Genomic DNA, 26,699 nt, shown 5'->3' on the forward strand with positions numbered 1-26,699 from the left:
TGGAAAACATTGTTACAAGAAAATACAGATAGAGACTGGGTACCTAGAGTAAATTAACAATATAAACAAGTGCTTGTTAAGAATACCCTGATTAGAGCCAAGGAGGATCAATAGTTGTTACTTGACAATATATACAGAGCATTAACGATATAAACATAATGTACCATAGATTATGTAGGACTGCAGGAATAGTAGACTCCAATTTTTAAATGGTCACAACATGTTTAATAATAAAGTTCAAAGAAGAAACTGAACAGTGGAGGACATTCAATATCTTTTTTTCAAAATGGAGCAAAATAGATTATGTAGAAAGAGAAAGATCTATTACCAGTACTGTTCCTGCGATCTGTCCATTAAGTTTGAAGAGCGTGGTGATGGTGAGGTAGGTATGAACTCTATCCTTTACTATATCTCAGCCGTTTATTCCAGTTTTCTATTTCATTTGAGCCCACATTTGTCTGCGTCTATCACCTGTAAGTGAGAGGGGCCATGTATCTTTACACAAATCTGAAATGGTTAGCAGAGAAACACTGCATGCGATTTTAAATTGTGGTGTTCATTTAAATGCCAGTGTAGCAGTGTGCTGGGCGTCAGTTCCACCTGTGAAAAAAAATCTCCTTTAAAATTTTTGACTCTGTTTCAGCAGTTTAAAAACGATATGCCTATTTCCCTGTTACTCCTTTTATCCAAGGATAGGATCTCATCTGGAAGACAGGGCTTGGGAACTTCTATCCTTGCACTCAAGATCTTGTGCTGTCACAACGCCTTTTTGAGTAAACCTAAAACCCTTTCCATTTGCACATGGTGACAAGTGGCAAGCGACTACTTGCTCTATTTAATGTTGTATATGTTACTTCGCGGGCACTGGTAGATTACCTTTTCTTAAACTGTCTTAAGATAGTATTCTGAGCTTCTAGAGCGAGTTCATTTCATTTATTTCGGATGGTGCAACGATGATGGTGCTCTGGCGAATGTCTACTCAAACTAGCAAACTACCAAGGGTAACAAAGCTTTCCCCAGTGTATCATGCACACATGGTGCAGGCCCGTGTCCTTAAATTTATATCAGCTCTTCTTCAAACAAATTTAAAGAGCAATTCATTCTAATCCAATGTAACAGTAAAACTTGACTAAGTTCAAATTGATAGACTTTAGTGTTTCTTTCAACGCAACTCTTGGGAAAGCACCAAATACAAAAGATGCCCTATAATTACGACACAGAACCCTTTCAGAAAGAAAACATTTAGATATATCACTCTGAAATAAAAGTAGAAAAATAATTCTTAAAGAAACAAACATTTAAGTCTTTCATTCTGGATTGAAAGAATTTTGACTACATTTTATATTTATATCAAATGAATAAAAGAAGTGAAGTCTGTAGATCCACATACTATGCGCATGACAGCAACATGTGAAATCTTCAACACCTTCTGCATATTATTAGCATGGTAAATGTCTTGCCTTTTGGATTCTTCAATGTTCAGCGTGTATGCTGTTGTTGGTAATCCGAATAAGGCCGATGTTCTAGATCGAGCACCCTTCAATCTTCTTTCTTTGCAGCAAATATGATGTGAATTGATTAAGATGGTTTACACTGTAAATGATAACCTTTCTTACGTCTTGGCTGAGGTTAGATTGTTTTCTTTGCACTTTCTTTTTGAGACAGGGCTGTAAACTCGAACTGTGCAACCTGTCAGTATTTAAGCCAGCCCGGTAGTGCACTATCCCTCCCTCCCGTTTTCAGCGACTATGGCTGCGTTCTATCCATCCTACATTATGCTTTCCTTATGTACTTTTTCTCTTTTCGAGTTCAGATACTGCTGTGTCCAGCTAGGCTATTACAATAATTTATAAGGCAATACAGTAGTAACATTTAGTGTAGAGATTCAAAATCAGAGGAATACTTTGTATCAGATTTAGATTTTATGGTACGTATTAAAGTATCTAGGTCTTACTGACCATTATGTAATTGTTTTTAGATTCAAAGGGCCCGTAAGGACTATAAGCCTGAAGAAGTGGAGTGGAAACCGAAGGAAACTGTTTTGCGGAGGGGGAACGCAGCTCGCCGTTCTGCTTATGCTTTTTCACATCAACGTGGATATGGTGATCTCATTGCTTCAGGACGCAGCATCCCCAAGAAACGAGCCACGTTGGATGCAGTTTTGGGCACGAGTGCTGCAGAAATAATGCAGTCTTCTAAGAGCACAAGTTGATTTTACAGTTTCCATCCCACGTTATTTTTATTGTTCGGATTGCACAAGCAAAAATATATATATTTTTTATGGAGGAGTTTTTTTTCTCAGGATTTTTAATGAAAAAAAATGTTGATGAAGTTTTGAAGGCATCACAATTCTTCTAACACGATCACTTGGTGGACACTATGGAACAATAATAATGCCAAGAATGGGGGTTTTAAAGTTTATAGGTTTGAGGTAAAGTTTAATTGTACTGGAAGTTTTCTGGTATTTCTGGCAGTTAATCTTGGTGGTAACAGCTTTCATCAAACTAAAAGAAAAAGTAAAAAATGGTATAATAGGGACAAAGGGAATACCAATCTTTGAGTCTAGGACACCATAATCAACTAACTTTTAAGCCACGTAGTCCAAGTAAATAATGTATTGGAAGAGATTCTGGTTTCAGTATTTATTAACCACTTTTGTGCACCCCAGCACTATATTTAAATCTGTTTAAAAACCTCCGATGTTTTTCATTATCACCTATTTATAGCAGAAGAATATTTTCATACAAGTATGTTTCTGTACCTTTTTGGGTCTTCCATGGTAACACAATGGTCTACATGGCTTTGTACCCCTGCCATATTACCTTGAATTCTATAGATTCCTTTTAAATTGTTGTTTGTATTTGTTTCTCCTTTTCTCGTCTTGCAAAGATACTGTTCGTCAGCACGGGAGCTGCATTTAGATCCAGGTGCATAGGGCACCAAACCATTTTCAAAAATAAAACCAGTTCAGCTTGCTTATAAGCTTCAAACCTACATGCAACATAGTTGCCTGTTACAGAAGGGCTGATCTAAAGAGTAATATTTGTTAGTGAGGATAGGTCACCTTGTGTTACTGTAGGTCTACTATGGAGTATTTACATTCGCTTCTGGAGTCCTCACAACTAAATGTACTCATGTAAAATTAGGATTGCATATTACTTTGTGATACTTTGATGCAACCCTGGAAAATGTACAAGGAAAATAGACATGTGAAACGTAGTATATCAAAATATAAAATACGTTGTTACCTTATTTTTTAAGTAGCGTATTCATATTTAATTGTTTTATTCAGAGGTTAAGGTACGTTTTTTTAATGGTTTGCTCTCTTCTCCAGCTACTCACAGGCTAATGCTGAAACCTATGCAAACAGAATACAATGGAAAATCGAACTTTTTACCAGCCAACGAATAACCTCCTTTGCTATCTAGAGTATGTCTAGTCTACAGTATGTGGGGGATATAATTTCTTCAGCTTGCAGAGAAAAATGGGCTTCAGGTGGCTTAAAATCACGACATTTACCAATGCAATCTCTGCACCTTTCCTTCCTTTTTCACCATGCCACTAAGTTTAGGGATGCTTTAAAACGAGGTTTTCCTAAGTGGGTATAAAGTCCACATTTTGACTGTAAAATTGTTACTTGTCCTTGGCTACTAAAATGCACGTGCCTATGCACAGTTTTTTAAAGCACCTTATTGGAATGAGTTAGTAACATTTTCATTTGTATATGGTTGTTTTGTCGTCGAACCAAGGAATGGCTGTGTTTCTTCTCTACAGCAGGTGCACTCGATTCCCTTAAACCAACATTCCGTGCAGTACACTTTCCATCGCTGAAAGAGATCAAAACAATTACAAAATGAAATGGGAACAAGTGCAGAGGGATCCCTAGATTGTTTTCCAAATGTTAATGACCTGAGATTATGAGAGGTTAGATGTACATACAGACTTGGGAATAGATTCATAGTGATTTTTTCCTCGGTGATAACATAGTTAATACTACTTACTAAATGTAATAAACACTTTGGTAAAACACTGTGTATCACTAAAAGATGTTCTTTCCTGGTTTAAAACGTATGATTTTCTCGAACTGACACCTAGTTTACCTATCGAGCAGCAACATTTTTACCCTTAAATTCAACCTACACATTATGATTTACTTTTCGAATATGTATTAATTTGAAAAAAGCTGCATAGTTATTGACTACATCAAAATTGTGCAAAATAATGCAACAAGATTATACAGTGTGATTAGGATTACCATGGTATCTGTACATCGACGAGATCCATCTGAGGATTTAAAAGCTTTATACCACAACAAGCCCAGCTGTTTGGTCTGCTCTCTGCATGCTTTTTTGAGTAAAAATAGTGAGATGGATGGCCTACTGCCTACTACATGGTTACCGGAAGCAGCGGTTGCTGATACTAGAGTACTTCCGGGGCAAACTCCAGTTTACCAATCTCTCCCAATGAATGGGTCCAGTTGCTAGCATACGGGTTTGCACATATGGTTAATTTGCATAGAGGCAATTATAATGGATTCCAGTTACATATCGTAATTATTTATTGGTGTCTAGTGGTGTAGAAATGATTCGGTCAATATCTAGCCAGAAACATTGCCCTTATTTCACCTGGTTAAATATAATACAGTGGCGATAAATAGAAGTTTGGTAGTTGGCTCAAGCAGAAACCGTTAGTAACTGGAGTTTATACCAGGGCTGTCCACTCCATGAGATTATATTTTAGCTAAACACAACCACAGAAAGATCCCCAATGTTGAGCTATTTTTGATAACTGTTGGTTAATCTTAACATGCAAAGTTGTAAAATGTATTTTGTAATAATAAAATTAAAGTTGCCATATGCTGACACCGACACATGGTGGCAGCACTGCCCTATTATATGATGGTTGAATTTCTGCAACCTCCAGAGTTCAGTATTTTTCTGAATCTGCTCTTGAAAGTCAGCTTTACAAATTAATAAAACATTTCTATTTAAACCGTTGTTGTTTAACATGTTATTACCCTTTGGATAATGAATGGTGTATCTATATCAGGAGTGACATCAATGAGAGGACCATTGTACAGAAATAATCCATATACTTGGGTGTCTTAGAAAGGGACACCAAATCAACTCCTTCGTTATGTGACAATATACTGACTGAATTCGTATTGGTGTGTTTGGGTATGCATGTTTTTTTTTTAATTTCCGTGTATGTAGGCTTTTTGATCATCAGATTAAAGTATCTCAGTTTTCTGTTTTGCCTCAGTACTGATATTCATCTCAATGTTTGCTTTTCATCTTATATTTACCGATCTCTTTCTAGTAAGGTGCATACAGGGCCGGTCCTAGCCATGGGCGGTATGGGCAGCTGCCCAGGGCCTCGGGCTCAGGGGGGCCCCGCCGCCAGCCCCGCAGTTGTCGGGAATATTAAATGATGATGGCCTGGGTAAAAGCACTGCGCAGTGGTGAGCACAGCACAGTGCATTCTTCCGTCTGTCTAATAATATCGAGAGTGTGTGTGTTTATCAGGGGGGCCCTGCCGCCGGACCTGGCATGGTGTTTTATTCATGTGTGAATTTCAAGGTTTGTTGAGGGATGGGGGGATAAGGGTGTGTGCGCGCGCTTACGCTTATGTAAATAAACAAAATCACATCCCTGGCTTCCTGTCCTGAATTTTCTATGAAAGTACATACACGTGCAACAAACCGCGTCATGTTGGTTGTAAGCTTTCAGTGAAAGGCTCCTTTACACCTAACAGTGCACTAAATGTACATTGGTGTTTGTTTCAAGCTGACGTATCCAACTTTAAAAAAAAGGCAACGTAGAACGGCCAACTTGATCCGGGTAAAAAAATACACCTTTACACGAATCTTTCGTTTGTCGCTGTTGCTACCTCATTAATCCTAAAGGATGTCAGGCAGAGATTCTAATAGCCGTGAGTGTTAGTACCGTGGTCAGTTCCAAATTGTATTGATTAATTGATCGCCTTCCTCCTCCAGTTGTGAATTATATTAGTGCTGGCTTAGAGTGGTTGGCCAGAAGAAGCCAGGCCCCAATCTTTTCTGGGAGACAACAAACAGCTCGGTCTAGTAGGTGATAGCAGCAAGGCCAGCAATGATGCCGCCTCTCCGGGACAAGGGCGGGGCAGCACCTCTGTTAAAAACCTTGTCTGCCCTTTGTGTATTCCGTTTTCCAGCAACAGAAGGCTCTTTTGTGTCTAGGACTAGCTGGACATTAACAGGTAAGGAGAGGTGGCTGAGGGGAGGAGGGAGCATCCAGATCAGACTGGCATGGCACAGTAGTACAGTGTTAAGAAAAGTGTCTCGCTGCTGCTTTGAGGCACAGGGGAGGTTTTTTTCCATCCCATGGGCCTCGAAGCACTCGATCAGGTTACAAGGCCATCTGTGGGGCCCATTTCACTGGGACTTGGTCCATTATCCAGTGCTGCGAAGCCCAGAGCAGGTGGGCCTCGCAGCATTCCATTGGGGCCTATGCTGCAAGGTCCTGGTGTCGGGCCCCCTTTGCAGGGCGTTATATCCATTTGGCAGTGCTGGGAGGCCCAGGGCAGGGTTGCAAAGATTTATTTTCTATAGTCAAGTTTCTTTTATTTTGCCAAGTCTTCTTTTCTTAATTTGCACTCATACTTCCTTTTGTTTTTGCTTGTGGACACTGTTCTCAAAAGATGAGGATTATGTTATTGCAAAGCAATATTGTTTCTTTCTCATGTGCATTTTCAGAAATTATGCTTTGACACATAACTGTGCAGTACGCCCCAATCCGCCCCACTCCAATCCGCCCCACTCCAATCCACCCCACCCCAGCTCACCCCACACCAATCCATTCCACTTAATACAATCCACACCAAACCAATTCACCTCACTCCACCACATTCCAATCCTCCCATCCCAATCTGCCCCACTACAATCCATAACAATATGCCCCACTCCAATTTACTCCAATCCAATCCAAAACAAGCTTCCCCACTCTAATCCATAACAATCTGCCTCACTCCAATTTACCCCACTCCAATCAAAAACAATCTGCCCCACTCCAGTTTACCCCACTCCAATCTAAAACAATCTTCCCCACTCCAGTTTACCCCACCCCAATCCAAAATATTTTGCCCCACTTCAATTTACCCCACTCCAATCCAACATATTTTGCCCACTCCAATTTACCCCACCCCAATCCAAAATGTTTTGCCCACTCCAATTTACCCCACTCCAAAATATTTTTCCCCACTCCAATTTACCCCATTCCAATCATAAATATTTTGCCCCACTTCAATTTACCTCACTCCAATCCAAAACAATCTGCCCCTCTCCATTCTGCCCCACTCCAATCCACAACAATCTGCCCCACTCCAATCCACAATAATCTGCCCCACTGAAATCCACAACAATCTGCTCAATTCCAATTCAAAACAATCTGCCCCACTCCATTCTGCCCCACTCCAATCCACAACAATCTGCCCCACTCCAATCCAATCTGCCCCACTCCAATCCAATCTCGGTCACTCCAATCTGCCCCACTACAATCCACTACAATCCACCCCACTATAATCCACCCCACCTCACAACATTCCACCCCACTCCATTCCAGTCTAGTCCACCCTACTCCTGTGGACCACACTCCTGTTCACCCCACTCCACTCCACCCCACTCCACCCACCCAATTCAGTCCACCCCAATCTGCTCTAATCCATCACCCCGCCCCAGTTAAATCCAACCCACTAAATCCAATCCCTCCAGCCCACCACATTCTAATTCACCCCAATCCAGTCCAATCCACCCCACTACACCAGTCCAATCCACGTCCTCCAGTCCAATCCAATCCACTCCCTCCAGTCCAGTCTAATTCACCCCACCCCACTCCAAACCACCCTACTCTAGTCCAATCTACCCAATCCAATCCACCCTACCTCAAACCAATCCAACACACCCCATTTCAATCCATCCCTCTACAATCCAATCCAGTCTATCCACTCCAATCAACCTCACTCCACTAAATCAAATTCACTCTACGGTCCAATCCACCCCTAACTTCTCCAATCCAATCTACACACTGTCTCAATCCACTCCAACCCACTTCACCCGATTCCAACCCACTCCACTCTACGGCACTCCACTCTATTGTACTACACTATATGACACTGCACCGCCACTGAACCACTGAACTCTTCTCACCTCTACTCAACTGTATGACACTGTACTCCCTCCTACTCCACTCTGCAACAATCCACTCCATCAAATCCAGTCTGACACTCTACTCCCACCACTCCACTCAAGGTCACTCTGTGCCACTAACTTTTAACCATGTGGAACAGCAGCCACGCTAATGTACAACATGCCAAATACACATTGCCACATTGCCAAAGCCAATTGCTCTTATAGGCGAGACATATTGTCTTTGCCAATGCTTGTTAAAGGTTATGTTATTCTGAGCCCTTGCCAAGAATACCATGAAAAGATGCACACAACACATTGGGTATTAACACAGTAGTGAAACACACAATACCTATGTAATGGTGTGATAAAGGTATTTTTAGCTGTCATTTGAATTACCACTACCATATAAAAGTGTTTAATTCCACTTTTTCTAAGGAGTTGCTATTATACTATATAATGACGCTCACATATTGGATCCTGGAAGGATGATTGTCCAACACATAGATTCAAACTACTGATCTGCAGCTATACAGCCGTTATACAGTTATACAGATGGGTGCAACTCACAAAACTATTCTGCTATCATCTGTGAAGATACAGAGGTCTTTGCTTGCCTCCTCTCCAGGCTTTGTTGGTCAACAGATTTACTATCCAATCCAGTTACTCTATTAACAACCACACACAAGGATCTAGGCCTTGCACTTATTTAGCCTTGTTTGTTGCATGTACTGGGTACAAACACACTTTACGGAGCGGGGAGAGGGAATGAAATAAAAAAAAAAAACACTTACCTGTTTGCCGCTTGCCATCACTGCTGCCTCCTCTCGGTCCTCTCCCCCACTTCCAGGGCAGGAAGCAGGATGCATCCCACTCCTAGCCTCCTGATAGTGGTCTGAGCACCATGGATCGGCGCTCAGCCAGAGAATGGGAGGCTGGGCATGTTCTCCATGCAGGCTGTAATGCAGCCTGCAAGGAGACCATGCAAAGTGCGCATTAATGTTTGGCCAGCCCCAATGGCCGGCCAAACGTTCATGCGCACTTTAGGGAGTGCAAACCACTCCTTCACTCCCCTACTCTGTCAGCAGAGCAGCCATGCCCCGTCCCTCCTGCAAAGCTGCCGCAACAAGCAAAAAATAAAATAATAACTTAGATATTATAATTTCATTTTTTCTTAAGTGACACTGCTTAAAAGCACTGGGCGAACCTCCTCCGCCACTGGATGACGGTTTTCTATGATGTCACTTCATGTGATGTCACATGAAAATTAGAGGGGCCTCGCATCTTCCATTTCGCCCAGGGCCCCACAATTCCTAAGACCGGCCCTGGGTGCATATGTGTAAATGTGTTGGGCTGTACATAACAGCAATCACTATTCCTCTATATAAGACCCCTCTCTCTTCCCTTGTCTTTGTCTGTCTGTGTTGGGTCAAAATCCCATGCTCAGCTTGGAAACCCCATGCCGTGCTATTGTACACACTTTTGTCTAATTAGCCCTGCTTTTTCCTTCGGAATCTCGACGAACTGGTGAGTCCACTGTGGAATGGTCATATTTCTATTTGGATGCTTCACACCTGCACTGATAATCTGTATCCCTGCCCCGTGAGTCAACGTGGCTACTGATTATTAATCATCATTTTGCTCCGCAAGTCGCGTTACTTCTTAACTGGCTAGGATTATGGGCTGAAAAGGCAAGATGGTGGATGTACCTCAGGAATGCGCTTCCTGCAGCCCTCTAAAAAACTGCAATAGTTCTTTGGTGATAGGTAAAATACCTTGCAATTGCTGAGGCCCTGTTGGGGGACCTACATCTACAAATCTATTGAGTTGCCTGCCGAAACAGTATTCCCGATGAAATTGAAGGACTGTATAGCAACGTAACTAAAGGCACCCGTCTGTTGATTCAATAGACTCAACACACCTTGCCTTTTGAAACCGGTTTCTCAAAACAGAAGACCTCTGCTTTGGATTTTCGAATCTAGATTCTCCTAGTTCCCTCATTTCAGTAAACTTGACTTTGGATTTTCTCCAATTTGATGTTGCTGTTTTTCTTATTCTTCCACTCCTTGCTGACAGCTTTTTTCCACAAATTGTCCCACCCCTTGATGAAATATATCCAAAACCCTTAATAAATACCACTTACTTCACCAATTGATATTATTAGTATGAGGATTAAGATTAGCTTGTGGACTCCTTCGCCTACATTTCTAAACTGCTCATCTACCTTTACAAATCCTCTACCAATTAAACTGGGCAGAGAAGCTATTACCTCCCATGCACTAGTCTCCTCTAACTCGCAGGAGTGATATTAGTTATGCTAAGACTGGATGGAGGAATTTGACATCTTAAGCCCATACCAAGCGGGTTTTAGAAAGAATGTATCCACTACGGAGCAGATCTTTCGCTTAACCCTGCTTTATTGGAAAACTGTTGGGATTGAAGGTGGCTCACTCTACACTGTCTTTGTCGACCTTCGTGCGGCCTTCGACTTAGTCCCACGCCGGAAACTGTGGAGTGTACTTTCGGAGTTGGGCATTCCTCCAGCTCTTTTGAATATAATAATCCGACTGCACACAGAGAATTTCGCACAGGTTAGGTGTGGGAAAAAAGGTTCTTTGTCATCTAGATTCCATGTTGGCAGGGGGGTAGGACAGGGGTGCGTTCTGGCGCCCACCCTGTTATGCCTTTTTGTCAACGGGGTAATCTCCCATCTGAATGCGGTCCTTAACAGTGATGCCCCAAGACTTGCTGGCGTTGGTATCTCCGCGATTATGTTCGCGGATGATACCCTATTGCTCTCTAAGACCCCAATGGGCATCCAGCGAGTCTTGGATGGTTTGTGCTTTTCTGCCAGGACCGGGGGTTGGAAATAAATACCATGAAAACTAAATATATGGTTTTCAACCCCCCAACAACAACTCGTCCAAGTCCTATGATAGGTGGAGTCCGCCTCGAAAGAGTCCAGATCTTTGAGTGCCTGGGTTTAACCTTAAACGAAAATATGACATGGGGGCAACATCAAATAAAACTGCAACTTAAGCGGGGGCCATTACCAAGATCCGAAATAAATCTACTGTTAAACCAATTGGTCCACCCCAGGAAATTTATAAACTACAGGCACGAGGGGCTGTAATTCATGGTGGCGAACTGTGGGGTCACAAGTGTGCTCCTGCGATTGCCGCCGTGGAGAACAGATTTTTAAGACAGTTGGTAGCACTGCCTCAGAGTACCCCACTGCTGCCGCTCAGGCTGCACCTGGGCCTTAGACCCTTAAATGAAGAACTAGGCCTCAAACCTCTAACTTTCTGGAGGAGACTCTGGGTTACCCCTGAGGTAAAGATCTACAGGCAAGATCTTTCGGATGTTTTAAGACTTCTGAATGCTCGGAAATTTCCATGGTTAAAGTACATAAGAGAAAAATTTGAGAGACTAGGTCTTGCGCCCATGTGGTCCGATCCGGAGCACGCTTGCAGTAATGTATCGCGCAAGTATCTGGCCAATCTGTACCATGAAACTAATTTAACTGCTTGTCTAGTGAACGCCCACATTTGTACTCTGTCTGCCACGTTTTTAATGATTAAAGACTGTTATAAATTTGAGTCTGTTTTCGACGATATTACCCAAGTTGTTTTTCCAATGGAGACACGGCTCTCTGCCAATCAGAGATTTTACGAGCAAGTGGTGTCCATCGTCACTTAAAAATTGCCCTGGATGCACTGCGGAGCTTGAAAGTGAATTGCATGTCATGTTCTTTTGCCCTATCTACCAAAAAGTTAGAAAGAATTGGATTATTCCACTGTGCAAAAATCTGGGCATCATGCACTGCCTGCATGCATACAGAATACTTAAAACGGATCTTTCTCCTCTAACTGTTTTCGCTGTAACAAAATATTTAACATCCATGTGGACAGTTGGAAGGAAATATGTGAACTCTGTTTGAAGTAGGATCCAGTAGAAATAATGGTACTGTTGCTAGGGGGATTGATCTCTGATTTTAGACGGGCAGGGATTATTTGGTTGACTATGTATTCATTTATGTTGATCCGCTTTTTATTGGTTCTAATGAAATAGCTTCCTGGTTATCTGACCACAAAGATCTTAGATTGTATTTTTGTAGTGTATTCGGATGTAATGTCTGAACTTCCTTTTAAACTGTTTAATCAAATGTATTTTATAATATTGTCGAAATAAAGATGATGATGATATGCTAATCACAACCTGTTCACCCCTAATACCGGGTGATTTTGCATTATCCTGCATCTCATACCAACTAATTCTTTGTTAATGGCTGTTAGTGCCCCTACTCTGTTAGTAGCAAGCCTAGTCAACTAAGATAATGTTCTTGTCGTCACATCGTTCATGGCTACTCCAACAGAAGGTATTAAAGCGCCAAACAAATCTCCCAGCACCTGTTTAAAGCTACTCCTGCTCCTCCTTAAATTAGTAGCATTCCCTCAACTCAAATCATCTGTATGGTATATTCTTGGAAGGGCTAAAGCCACATAGTAACTTCCCACCGAATGACATGGTATCTAAAAATATTAAGTTTTATGACAAACTTAATATTCCTTTTATATAAGCTACCTGCCCTATGAGTGATTGATCCCTCACCAAATAAATCTGGTCATAATTGCTCCAGCCCACCATTTCTGCATTCTTGTACTCTTCTCTTTAATGAATGACGTGTTTCCTTTCTTTGCCAAATCCGAAGTTTAACCTTGGATGTATTTCTGCCTTTTCAATCTTTGCTTTCTCCTGTTCTGACTTACACTTCCACCCGTCATTTGAGTTTTCCCTCTCCTTCCTTCTTCTTTTGTTAAGTTAATCTATAAAAAAAATATTTCGGCATGGTTACATTTTACATGAAAGCTGCTTGCACTTGTGTTAGTCTTATTAGTTTGAAAATAAGGTTGGAAATACTTAATCAGGTATTCCCTTTTTTTCACCTTTCCATATGCTTTTGAGATGCGAGAAATCGGTTTAGTCATCCATGTATACATGTTTGAAGACCTAATGATGGGTGCTTTCTCTAAAGGTGATTAATTATCAGAATAAAACAGATTGATGGTGTTCTGGTGATCAAACAAATTCAAAAACACACTTCAGGCGAATAAATATGACAAACGATGATGTAAATTCGTAGCACCCTCCTCTGCAGATTTATTTTATTTATTTATTTGCAAACTTGTACCGCGCTAGGAATCGACTCCCTGAGGAGTATCTCCGCGCCTTTGGGAGCATCTAAGAACAAAAAAGGCCCTCTCATATATTTTAATTGCCCAACCAGAAACTAGTAATTAAAAAGGAAAGTTTTTAATTTTTTCCTAAAGGGAAAATGTTCCTTACATAGTCTAATTTCATTAGGAAGTTCATTCCATAACTTCGGGCCTGCTACTGATAGAGCCCTTCCCCCTTGTCTTGTCTTCCAGAACCTGGGGACACATAACAGTTCTCGATCACCAGATCTCAGGGATCTAGAGGGGACGTATGGAATGAATTTTTTGGTTAGGTAATCAGGACCTTTACCAATAAGGCACTTATGGATGATGCAACAAGTTTTAAACATCACCCTCTGTTTCACTGAGAGCCAGTGAAGTTTAACTAATAAAGGTTTTGAGGGAGTACGGGCCGGGACATTGAGAACAAGGCGTGCAGCAGTATTCTGCACAACTTGTAATCTAGCAATAATCCCCTCATTGGCGGCTAGCAGCAAACCATTACAGTAATCCAGCCTACTCAGCACGAGCGACTGTACTAGTGTTTTTCTGGTGGTACCAGGTAACAGGAGGAATACCTTCCGGAGAAGCCCAATGACATGGTAACAGGAGCTGGCCACTTGATTGGAATGTTGTTTAAGGGCGAGCTCCTGATCCAGTTTAACTCCTAGATCTTTCACTACCGCTTTGGGCTCAGGGACTGGGCCTAGATCTTGAGGCCACCAGTCAGGAGTCACCAGGCGTTTGGCTTCCCCAAAGAGCATCACCTCAGTCTTAGAGACGTTACACTGCAGGAAGTTTGCTGCCATCCAATGTGCCACTTCTTTCATCCCCCGGGCAAAGGAGTTACGTACTTCAGGAGTCATGGTTTTAAACGGAAAGAGGAGTTGAGTATCGTCTGCATACGATACAGGGATGAACCCGTGGGATCTCATGATGTTAGCTAGGGGTGCCACGTAGATGTTAAATAATGTTGGGCTCAGAAAATAGCCCTGTGGCACCCCCTTAGAGATCTCCACCTCCTCTGACTGGTAAGGACCCAGTATGACTCTTTGAGTACGTTTGGTGAAAAAACTCCTTAGCCAGGCCAGCGCCTTGCCTCCCAGACCGATATCAACTAGTCTGGAGGTCATGATGTCGTGTGAGGCAGTTAAATGAGAATACATGTTTTTACTTTTACTTTCATTAACCTTGCGGGTTCTGCTAACATTTTATAATAAACATTGTAACTTTTTTTTAATATCATTTTTTATTTGTCAATGATTGGGTAATGTATAGTACAATCAAATACATCAAAGCAGTATCAATACTGCATATAGCCAATATCAAAACATGCTATCACAGATAAAGCAATGAAACAAGGAGTACATAAAAAATAAATACCAAAATACATACTAGAACCCACTTATTTACACCACGTTAGGCATCCTCGAATTTCCAGAAGATTATCTAAAGCCAAGACCCCCATATTTTTTACATTTAGCAACTGAGCGCCTCTTGACTTGGCTAAAGCCTGTTCCAGATCATATATCTGTTGGACTAAAAGCCACCAATCCATCACATTTGGAGGCTTTGGCGATAACCATTCTCGAGCAATAATCAGCCTTGCCGAGACTAACAAAATAGTTAATAGGCCACTGCTTTTAAGTCCAACATCACTACGGCCCAGCAAAATTTTCCCTACTGTCAAAGGCATTTCTATCCCCAATTACTGGTGGATGATATTCTGAACATTCTACAAAAATGTTTTTAGCTCTAAACACGTTACAAACATATGTTTGATATCTGCCTTATACATATCACACCTTGGGCACTTCATCTTATCTGTAATTATATTTTCACCGCCCACTTGGCTATCCTCTCGGGTGTGTAATAGAGAAGACAGATCGTCCGATGTTGATGCAATCTCAAATTAGTAGAATGCACTACCTCTTTTATAGTGTACAATGCTTGTACTATAGTGCTAATCCCTACATGACTCTCCAATATTTCACTCCATTGATTAGCCAATCTTTCACAATCATCTGCTCTGTTGCTGCTCAGCCATTTATAAACCTTGCTAATAATAGATTTCCTTACTTTTTTATATATAAAATCCCAAACCTCAGACCCAGTTATATTTGTCAACTTCAGGTGCTTTAGAAGATAATCTCAGGTCTGATAATATTTTAGCAGCATATAATTTGGTAATTTATATATGAGTTGTAGTATTTCAAAAGCAATAATACCATTATAATCATAGAGATCACCCAAACATCCCACTTCCAATCTGTCCCAATTTTTCCCCACCCCCATCGTGAAATATGCTAGGTCAGGCAGGGTTAGAATACAGAGGGAATTTATAATTATATGAAGATATATTGCCTTTATTCAAAATCGCCCGCCTGATATATATGCTGTCCCGAGCGGTCTTGAATTTAACCCTTTTAAAATAATTAGGGTCCGTTATTCTATACAAAAACATCTTGCTTTCTTCCCCCAGTGTAAATGTATGAAAAAATAGAATACTCGCAGGATTAATCAAACTACGGAGGCGACTAAAAAACATGACCAGAAATAAATCTTAAAATCCGGTAACTCCAAGCCTCTTTGACCAAATGGTAATTTTAAGCTTTCGATCGCTCGCCTAGATTTCTTGTATCCCCATATAAAGCTACCAATTGCCCCTTCTAATCATTTAAAGGAGTTGGGGACTCGTAGTGGAATGGAGCGAAAAAGGTATAAAAACTTGGGCAGGGTTTTCATTTTTATTATATTAATGCGACCTATAATGCCTATCTGTAGCTTGTGCCAATTTTTAAATGATTTGATTGTATCCTTCAGCAGCTCCTCATAATTCAGAGAGATAATTTTCTCTATTTATGCTGATATCCGCACCCCTAGATAAGTGACTGGACATACCCCCTGTATAACATCTAGCGGTTTGTGATTAATATTTGGGTCTTATTAATATTTAGTTTGTACCCTGATATCTGACCTGACCCGACAGCCGCCCCTGTTATTTCCCCTAATGCTCACCCTGGGTCTGTGGAGAATACTGCCAAATCATCCGCATTAGCAGTGACCTTTAAAGAAGTTGTTCCATTACTAAAAGCACTTATTCGATTGTTTTGTAAAGCACAGATGAATGGCTCTATATATAGAGCAAATAATAGGGGGGAGAGAGGGCACCCCTGGCACGTGCTACAGGACACCGGGCAAACAGATGATAATTAAACCTAAATATGCTAATTTAGCACTGGGCTTCTCATATAGGGCTTGTACCAATTTCCGATCCTGAAGGCATCGTTTACAGCCGAGAGAAACTCTCACCCCACTCGGTCGAACGCTTTCTCAGCATCTAATAGAATCATACCGAGTGGGGTAGATGTAATATTTGCCACATCGAACACTGTCACTGCTGTATTTACATGAGTAGTTGTATCTCTATTTTGCATAAACCCATGTTGTTGGGGAGAAACCAGACTAGGCACCACCGGAGCAAGCCGGTTTGACAGTATTTTTGCAAATATGAATTTGGTCTATATGACCCGCATTCCTCTGCTGGTTTATCTTTTTTTAAGAAGACTATTTTTGTCATATTCCAGGAATCTGGCACTTGCCCATTAACACTGATAAACCTTGTCGTCTGGCTAAAAGGCAGCCTCAGGTCATCCTTAAAGATTTTATAAAATTCTAAGGGAACAGAATCTTCCCCCGCAGCCTTACCCAAAGGTAAAGCCCCAATTGCCATTTCAATCTCCTCCCACAGGATCTCTACATCCAGGGACTCCGCGATCTCCTCCCCTACACTTAGCAATAAACATCCCTAAATATACTCATGAATATCTGCCTGCCTTGGCTTTATTGTTGAAGTATACAGTGCTTGATAATACCTCACAAATTGCTATAAAATCTGCTGTGGATGTTCATACATTCTACCTGCAGGCCCCCTAATAGTTGTAATATGGGTGTTGGCTCTCATCAGCTAACTTATAGGTCAGAATGTTCCAGATTGTTTCTCCATACTCACTGTATCTGCCGATATTTATTAGATTTGACCATTCTCTTTAAGTGTTTTCTTGAGACCCAATCTAAGATTAATTACCTCATAACACAATTGTTCTGATTTAACCCGCCCCCTTCAGAACTGCATCCGCATGTAAATCTTCAGCCATACGGATTGCAGAGTTTGTCTCCTTCAATATCCCCCTATTCATTTTATTTTGGTGCCAGATATGATGTTGGGTGTGCCCCCTAATAATGGCTTTAAATGTATCCCACACCACAATGGGAGTAGCAGTCCCCGTATTCTCTTTAAAAAAACTTTTGATTTGTTCTCTGGTACTAGTGACATAATCCGCATCTGATAAAAGATACCTAGGGAATGAAAAAGATCTTGGTGGCCTTTTTTCTGTATTGACTTTAAAAGTAAGACAATAGGATTATGGTCTGATGTAACTTTCGGGCATATATTTATTTCTGCAGACCATAATATTTGTGCAGACACCCAGGCCATATTTATTCTTGGGTAAGATTTATGTGGGTAGAGAAATAGGTATACCCTGGTATGCTTCGGTGCAGTGCTCTCGAGGCATCGCTAATAGCCTGTATTCGACCCAGTTCCCGGATTGCCCTATGTGTTTTCGCATCCTCTGATTTACCCCCCTTGTAGTGTAGTTCCTATTTTCTCTATAGGCCCTGCGCATTGGAATAACATAAACAGCAGTGTAGACGTAGAAGTGCGGTCTTCCAGGTCTCTACTGACTATGCTAAACTTAATTGGGTTTGTGCCAACTAGCTCAGAGGTCACTGGTAACTTTCTTGACTGAATAGGAAGTGATCAGCTCCCCTGGCTTAGACAAGAAGGGATTCAGTTTTCCAACAACCGCATAAACATGACAACTTTGCTCCTTTAGAATAAGAGTCAATCTCTAGAGTCGTGTGAAACAATAGACCGCTATTTCACTCAGTCAGTTGTGCAGATTACTTTCACCAAGATGCAGAGAATAGAGAGACGGGCGTTTTCAATAAAAAGGTATTATTTATTGAACAGTCTTTCTTCTCATGCAAGAGAAATGAATTGCCACAATTGCAAGACTTGTTACTATAATAAGTGCGTATAGTAAAAGGAGGATTGCGAATAAATAATACTGTAAAAGCATTGATATGGTTTCTTAGCCATACAATGGTTATAATGAATAAAATATATACATTCATATATACAATTAGCTAACATACTCAACTGATGCTTCTAACTACGCCTACCCCAGTGTACCTGAACTAAGCCTAATACTTGGGAGGGAGTAAGTAAGTAGCAGTTTAGTTAAGTTGGTTTTGCCAAGGGTTTGCTTCAAGAATTCTCTCTAAGGGTTTAATCAACACTGTACCTCTGGAATAGAATGTTGGAGGTCTGGTATCTCCCCTCAGGACTCGATATCCCAGTTACCCGCAAGGGTAGGCTGGAAACGCCGGAGCTGGATTTTCTCGGCAGGAGAAAAGACAGCGTCTTTCTCAGCGCGTCAAGGAGGAGGAGGGGCAGCGTCAGTGGGCTTCTCGCATCTGCCGGGCTCTGCAAGGTACAGCTGTAATGCTCCTGTATTCTCTATCACCACCACTGTGTTTGCTTAAGGCAACATTGGTAATATTTATACCTGGAAGGTGCCTTGTTTGACGTAGGTTTTTGGACATAAGACGTCAAAGATGTCACTAAGAACCGGTCGTTCTTACAGTGCTCATTAGAGTTCTATTACTAATCAAAACATAGCAAGCGGGGCTTTCCCAGGTTGCTGGGGGTTTTATCTGTTGAAAGAACTTGGTGTGTAATCTAGGAATCTTAGATAGTGGCTTCTGCTGTGTCATATACTGTAATGAGCTGCTGAGACAAGTTTCTGAAATATGGCTCTGATCGTTTATGCCATTATAGGGGTATGGATTGATTTTAGCCGTATAGGGGCATAAGGTCACAATATTGATCGGGGTCATAGATAGAACACGACACCCACTCCACGAATTTATGTCCATCAAATTACTAAAAACGAAAGCAATAAGTTGCGTGTGTAATACTTCCCACCCCAAAATACATATTGCATTTGAAATGGCGTATTTGAAATATATGAAAATATAGGTACTGTACGTCTTTAAGCATAGAAATCATTCAAAAATTATAGCATATGTAAACAGTTGAATGTTTTTGTGAAAACATTACACATGAAATATCTCTTTATACAGGAAAGGGCGAGATTATTTCAACACATATAAATGCATTTGCTGTAAAATGTTGCTAGAGCCTGAGGTAAAGTTATTTTGTCTCTAGATTTACTAAAAATAGAAGTTCTGTTCTTTATGAATAGTTCTACTTTAAGCAAAGGTTTTCATGCCAGAAAAAGGGAAATATTTTGAAAAAGTGTTCAATTAAAAAAAATAAACATTTCATGGTGAACGGGGGAATAAAGTTCCAAACGCTTTTTAGTAGTTTTTGTTGATCAAAACTGAAGGCCAAATTCAGAGTTCATGGGAACGCCATTTGCGCTGGAATGTTTTTCCAAAAATTCATTTTTGTTCAGGGGAGAACATCCTATCAGACAGGCTCTTAAAGAATATGTCTACATATTCAGGTGACAGTTCGACCAAGTTCGATAATGCTGTAACTTGGCAGGTGTGAGAATGATTGCTATCATCGATGTTTGGATCAGCAATGCTCACGGAAGGCCGTACCTGGGTGATGTTGCTTTCTTGTATCGCTTCACTGCCGCCACCTAGTCGTAGCACAGGAGTCTCAACGAATGCCCTCATCAGGATTGGTAGCCGCTGGGGACAGCACGATGCATGAGCCGTTAAGGACTTAGCAAAGTATCGATATCCATTGGTACTGCTGATGGTAGTGCAAGACAGGTGTCTAACACGCATTCTTCTTCGCATAGCATACATCGAAGCACAGGTAAGATGCTGGTCTGCCATATAGGTCTGAATGAAAGAAACCAGGTCATGTTCAGATCTCTCAGCCTGGCCAATCCAATGACTCTAGTTATGCGGTCCTGGTAGCGTGCTGCTAGGATCGTTTCTTCCATCCTTGCCGGAGTCATGTCTGTGTTTTGGCTTGCCATATCGGAGCAGGAGGGTCAAAAATAAAATGCGTGCTACAAGTCCCAAAGTCAGGGGTATGCCGCCAAAGACTGAATGGACAAAATTAGGAATAATTCCTAGGATTGCTTTGAATGGTTTTAACAGTCCACGAAAAAATGGTCTTAAATACGCCTGAGATACCTATGGCATCTGACATATTTCGAATTTGGCTAAGCATTTCTGTGAAATGCACGGGGCAATTTGTTGATAAAAGGTCATGTATCTCTGATGTTGTCCTTGCAACTTGGAGATCATACATCTCTTTTGATGACATTATGGGCACTGTTGTCTGTAAAAGCACAGACTTCATTCTGCTTAAAATATCAATTCGTATAGAAGAGACATTCAAAGGAGGCCAAATCGGCATCTCGGAATCTTCAGGGCCGTTTGGAAACAATGCTTGCATGCAGCAAGTGACCATGGAAGTTACGCTTCCGAGATATGCTTTCCCTGGCATCAAGCCACAACAGCTGTGCTGTGATCCGTTATTAGAATGTAACTCCCGTTAGAGAGTTGCTTAAAGAAAGGCTCTATCTGCGTTGCAGGTGTGACATGTTGTGGCATGAAAGGTTGTTTGAAGTTCCTTCACAGGCCCGTGTAAATAAATACCCTGGCACAAAAGTATACCGCTTAGTGAATGTTTGCAGTTTTCACCACTAAAATACATTTTTGTTGTCACTATAACATGTGTGTGTATATGGTAATTTCCATGCAGACTTAATATATCCTTTACCCAATCGTTCATACTGGCCAGTCGGTATATATTCAAGGCAATTTTTAAATTGGAAAGTTGTTATCGGAATTGTGATAATCCTGTGTATTATCCATTCAATGACAGGTCTTTCTGACATTGTCAATGGTAATCTCTCAAGTTTTTCGATGCTCAGGATTGTATAGTCTGCTCCTTTCTGTGCCAAGCTGATTTGTTTATCAGTAAGGTTAAAGATGGAAAACAATGACGTTGTGTTGATTACACGCCATGGCACAAAGCCTGAACGAAGCTTTTGCAGCGTCCAGCCTAGCTGTACAATAGAACGCAATTGCGACTGGCCATGCTGTAAACATTAGCAAGTCTTTATCTATTATATCGATGGCAGATGATACAATACTGTCCAGTGAATATATTCTGGAGGACAGAGTCATTAACCCATTGTCCACAACAGAAAGTGATTTTTCCAAATTAAAACGATCAATTTCTCGTATTTTTTCAGCTGTTTCAATTTGTGTTACTTTCCAAGCCTCGTTGTATGCCGCATATATACTTGCCGCTATGAAATGTTTCTGACGCGGTTTGCGTGGTCCCATAATGAAATCGCGCAAATCAGCACCATCTTTAAGTAAAGATAAGTGTTGCTTAATTTCTGCCAGTGTGGATGTTTCTAGCCATTCGAGGCAGAGTTTCCCTACACTGTATGTTGTTACTATCCCTGGATGTTGTCTCTGGGAGTATCTAGGGTCTGGTCTGGTCATTTGTAACCCCTGTGTTTTGTTCAGGAATCTATGTTGACAGTTATTCGTGTCAGTAGGCCAGATTAACCACTTTTTCCAATCAGGATGTGTTCTGTTTAGATGTAAAATTTTAGATACGTCTATTTCAACTTCTGTTGTTGCATTATCAGGAATTGGCTTTGGAATAGATGGTTTGTTAAGGTCTTTAATCTTAGCTAGGCCAAGACAGGTTGTTTGGTGAATTGTGTCATTTAAGAACATTATTTGTTCTGGGATCATGCAGGCTCGAAATAATGCTTCTAGGCCTTGTACCTGCCAATCTTTTGTACCCCAGATGGTTTTTGTTTCAATGTTATTCTTCCAGAAATCAAAACCAAATGTCATCATTTTTTCATAAAATGCTTCTGAATATATCAATTTAGTATTTGTCAGCATTGTTTTCAACCCTGTTTTATCCAGCAGTTTATAATAAAATGTTTCTGCATCACTTGTATTAAACCCTGAGAAGTACTGGAATTTCTCATAGAATGTTTTAGAACTGCTTTTAGGTGGAGTAGCACAATGTTCCCATTGGTTATATTTAAAAACATTTCTAGGTTGTGCAGATTTATGTAAGTAATGTACTGCTTCTCACATTACGGAGACCATCTGTTCATAATTAGACGAACCTTGTAAATAATCATGTTCTGTGAATCTTGCTGACAACACTAAATCAGACATCATAATATTTATACTTTCAAAATCCCAATCATCAGAAAATGTACTCGGTTTTATAAAGTCACTTAATGAAACCTTGAACTGGTGAGGATATTTCAGGATTTCCACCGGGCCATATACTTCATAGTCAGTCTTGTCCCATACTACCCCCCCGGGTATTGGAATGGCTGTGACATTTACTGATGAGATAGTCCTCTTTTCTTCACATGAGATGTTTTGTGTGGTTTTAGAACTAAGTTGATGTTCTGACTTGCTGTGTCCATTGAATTGTGATAACTTTTCCTAAAATTAAAACCAATATTAGGCCTAGTAGGAGTATAAGTACCCCTGATATAATCCAATGCTCAATCAATGGTGCATCCAGATATACTTCTTTGATTTGATGAAAGAGTTCTGTTGCTTTTTCTTCAAAGTCTCTGTTTCTGGTCTCACTTCAGGGTCGTTTTGATCTTCAGAAAAGGTATCGAAGTTGATGAAGTAGCCAGAGGCAGTTCTGTCATTTGTTGGAATTGTTTTCTCAATTTGTCTTTCGGTAGCACATTCTGATGCCACATCATTGTAGACTGGTGTTTCATGACAAACTGTTTCAATCTGTGTTTCAAGAGGTACGAGTTCCATGGCATTATTGCATAGTCCCTCTCTGTGCACTGCAGGTTTATCAGATGTGATTAGTCTTTCAGTTTGAACCTCTTGGATTGGTGCAAATTTGGGTATTCTGTTATTTCTTGGGAGTCCACTTGGCCTACTGTTGATTATAGGCCACATGCTTGTGGTTTTACCAGGTCGATTGATACAACTCGGTTCTCCTTTTTACCAGCAAGAGGTGGTAGTACTACTGATCTTGTTCCGTTGATTGCCAAGATAGGTACAGCTTTTCTGTAAGAAGGCCCAAATTCCTTCTTCACTGCTATTTTCTCTCTGACTAGATCCCCAATCTTTGGAATCCAGACACGTCTTGCTGGGACAGATGGTGTGTCTTCAGTGGTAGTTGGCTGTTGCTTTAACTTTATGTTGCTTAAGGATTTTCTTGTTTCATTCAAGTCCTGTAAAACAGCCAAACTATCTTTGATGTCAAATTCTTTATTCTTATCTTTTACCACTGAAGCCTGACTATCGAGGTCTTGAACATGCATTCTAGTTCCGAACAATAGTTCGTACGGGCTGAAACCTTTTAGAGAATTTCTTGGCAAATTATTTAGACTAAGTTGGACACTTATTAAATGTTTGACCCACCCATCACCCGAACCTAATACCTTCGCCGTTATAGATTGCTTTATGTCTCGTTTTTTTCTTTACACTACACTGTTCCCCTCAGGGTGTGATGGACAAGAGTATCGCAACCCAACTCCCATACTGGCCATGGCCTCCTTATAAGCTCGAGAGCTGAAAGCAGGACCCTGGTCAGAATGGAGCATGGCAATTGCGTATGTGCCGATAAAGACTTGCAGATCTTTTATAACAGTTTTGGCGTCAGCCGAGCGCTGGGGCCACATTTTCTAAGTGAATGTAGTCTTAAATAATTAATAGGACGCTGGATTGCATATAGACAGCATTACCCTGTCTATAAACGGTAACTGGGCAACAGGCTGGACCGGTTCATTACTGTGATCCCTGTCACATTCGGGACAGTTCTTTACATATATTTGATGTTGCTTGCTCATCCCCGGCCACCAGTACTCTGATTGTAATTCAGTCAGAGATTCCTTCATCTGTTTGTGCCTTGGACCTTCACCCATGTGTGCGTCTGCTATTAATAACTTTCTCCGGTTCATGTTTGGAATTACCCTATCCCCCACTCCAGGGATTCGAGCAAAAGAAACGGAGTTTGCATCAATTACGTATGCATAATTGAGTGGATAGTTCACGGGTAGTGCTGCACAGTCACTTTTTAAGGACGTTTTTACTGCCAGCATGGTTTCCCCATCTATGTATTTTTCTGAACGCTTTTTTGTGGCTACGGAAGCCGGTTTAGTTGCTTCTGCTGTGGCTGTAATAGCCAATGAATTCCCTGCAACGTGAACGCCATCACGTTGATGACTCAGAGTGTGTATCACGTGAGTCTTTTGTAGTTCTTTCTGTAAAAGAACTACCCGTTTCCAAAGCATTTTATGCTTGATTGTGGCACCTGTGTCATCTTTGTAATTATTTTGAATCCAGCTTTGCAACTTATTATTGTAAGAGTTGACGCAAAAATGCGAATCGCACACGATTAGTGTCGGGAATTCACGTTCTGCATTTTCAACCGCCATCTTTAAAGATCTGATTTCAGCTCACTGAGCCGAACAGTTTCTCAGTGATTCCGTTTTTGTTATTTTTGGTCTGAATTTACCGCAGAGCCAGCGACCTTTAACAATCGCACAGGCTGCATCGTAGGATTTATTTTCTACATTGTAGTGCTGTACAAATCTGTCTGTGTAGATTATACATGAGTATTGTTGTAGAGGAAGAATTTCGATTGGCAGAGGATATTCTTGTTCATAAGTTAAATCATTCAGTTTTTTCATGTGTGGGGCGAAATAGTATTTCACGTCGTACGCAGCAAGAGAATCTACACACTGTATCCATTTCGGATCCAGTGACACTGTAGGCAGGTTTACTGGGCTGAATAGCGCCTCGAAGGCGGATTCCGCTGTGAGGACATTGATCTTTTTGCCATGTGCTAGTTCTCATTCTTTAGCTATAGCAGTTTGCACTGCTTTCACAGTACTTTCTGTGAGACTGAATGTTTTTTCTGCTTGTGTGTACAAGTGAGATTTTTATGCAATTGGTACCTTTTCTCCCGCATTACAGTTCAGGTACGTGAATCCGCTTCTTCCTGGGATGACTCGGATTACAAGAATTCGTGTATTGTCACGTGTATCTAATTTTGTTTTTGCTAACATGTCTGTTTGCAATGATCTCAAAATTTCTGTGTGTTTTTGAGTCCAGTTGATTGGTTTAAAATCATGTTTAATTAGTTCGTAGAGAGGTTTAACCCTCTCCACATAATTTAGAATGTAAGTTCTTCGGAAATTCAGGAAGCCTAGAATCGATTGTAAGTTCTTCAGCGTTTTTGGTGCTTGGAGTACAGCGCACTTCTCTAAGAAATTGTCCGCCAGGCTTTTTCCTTCACTTGATAATTTGTATCCTAAAAATAAGACTGTCAGATGGGCAATTCGAGACTTTTTAAAGTTGAATCTGTAACCCTCTGCAGCGAACCCAAGTATTATGGTGTTCAACCTTTTCAAGTGAGTCTCCAAGTCGTCGTCTGTGAGATAGAGGTCATCGACATAAGATACTGCCTCATCATCATATATTTGTAGTAACTGTTACTCTGGCTGAAAATAGTCCTGGGCTGTTCTTGAATCCCTGTGGGAGCCTACAGAAATTTTTCTGAGACCCCATTACTGAGAAAGCGGTCAAGTACCTGCTTTCCGGTGCAATATTTTGACAAAAGAAACCATTAGATATGTCTAATGTTGTTTTATATTTTTTGCGAACTATGTTATTCATTAGTGCAGCACTATGCGAATGTTGTACCGCAAATGTTTTGCAACATGAGTTTAGGTGTCTGTAGTCCAAGACTAGACTATATGAATCGTCTGGTTTGGAAACAGGAAACAAAGGATTGTTCATTTGAGAGGTGCATGTTTTAATCACCCCCTGGTATTTAAGTTGATCTAAAATCTTCCTGACTTGTTTTTTAGCTTCTTGCTAAATTGGATACTGCCTTTGTGCAGTCAGTTGACTTTTTAACTGGATTTTGTGAGGAGAGTCCTCAGCCCATCCTACATGGTTTTTATATAATGCTGGTGCCTGGGCTACTGCCCATTTTCTTGCATATATATATTTAGTGTGAATCGGAATGTGATTCGAGAAGGCAGGCATAATTATTTCTTCGCCACGAGGGCACTCCCTGACAAACTCCGGTGGCCAATCTTTTTCAGCTAACAGCATGTCATAGCCTTTTGAGAGTTTATCCCAGAATAGACCCCTTATTTTCCTAGTCTTATCTCCCTCTATACGCAGTGTTATTTCGTATATCTTATGAGGTTCGCTAACTCTGGTGTCGG

General features: G+C 40.9%; 1 protein-coding gene across 2 annotated transcripts in view; it reads left to right on the forward strand.

Annotated features, from left to right (window-relative positions):
• Positions 1–4,992, forward strand: part of LOC147668707 (phospholipid-transporting ATPase IC-like) — a 515,423-nt gene extending 510,431 nt beyond the window's left edge. For both annotated transcript variants that reach the window (XM_086948491.1, XM_086948490.1), the window contains exon 28: positions 1,979–4,992. In XM_086948491.1, the coding sequence (XP_086804617.1) occupies positions 1,979–2,212 (234 nt within the window). In that variant the 3' untranslated portion in view covers positions 2,213–4,992. The remainder of the gene's footprint in view (positions 1–1,978) is intronic.
• The last annotated feature ends 21,707 nt before the right edge of the window (positions 4,993–26,699 follow it).

Source organism: Lissotriton vulgaris, unplaced genomic scaffold (genome assembly GCF_964263255.1).
Source record: "Lissotriton vulgaris unplaced genomic scaffold, aLisVul1.2 SCAFFOLD_736, whole genome shotgun sequence".
NCBI lineage: Eukaryota > Metazoa > Chordata > Amphibia > Caudata > Salamandridae > Lissotriton > Lissotriton vulgaris.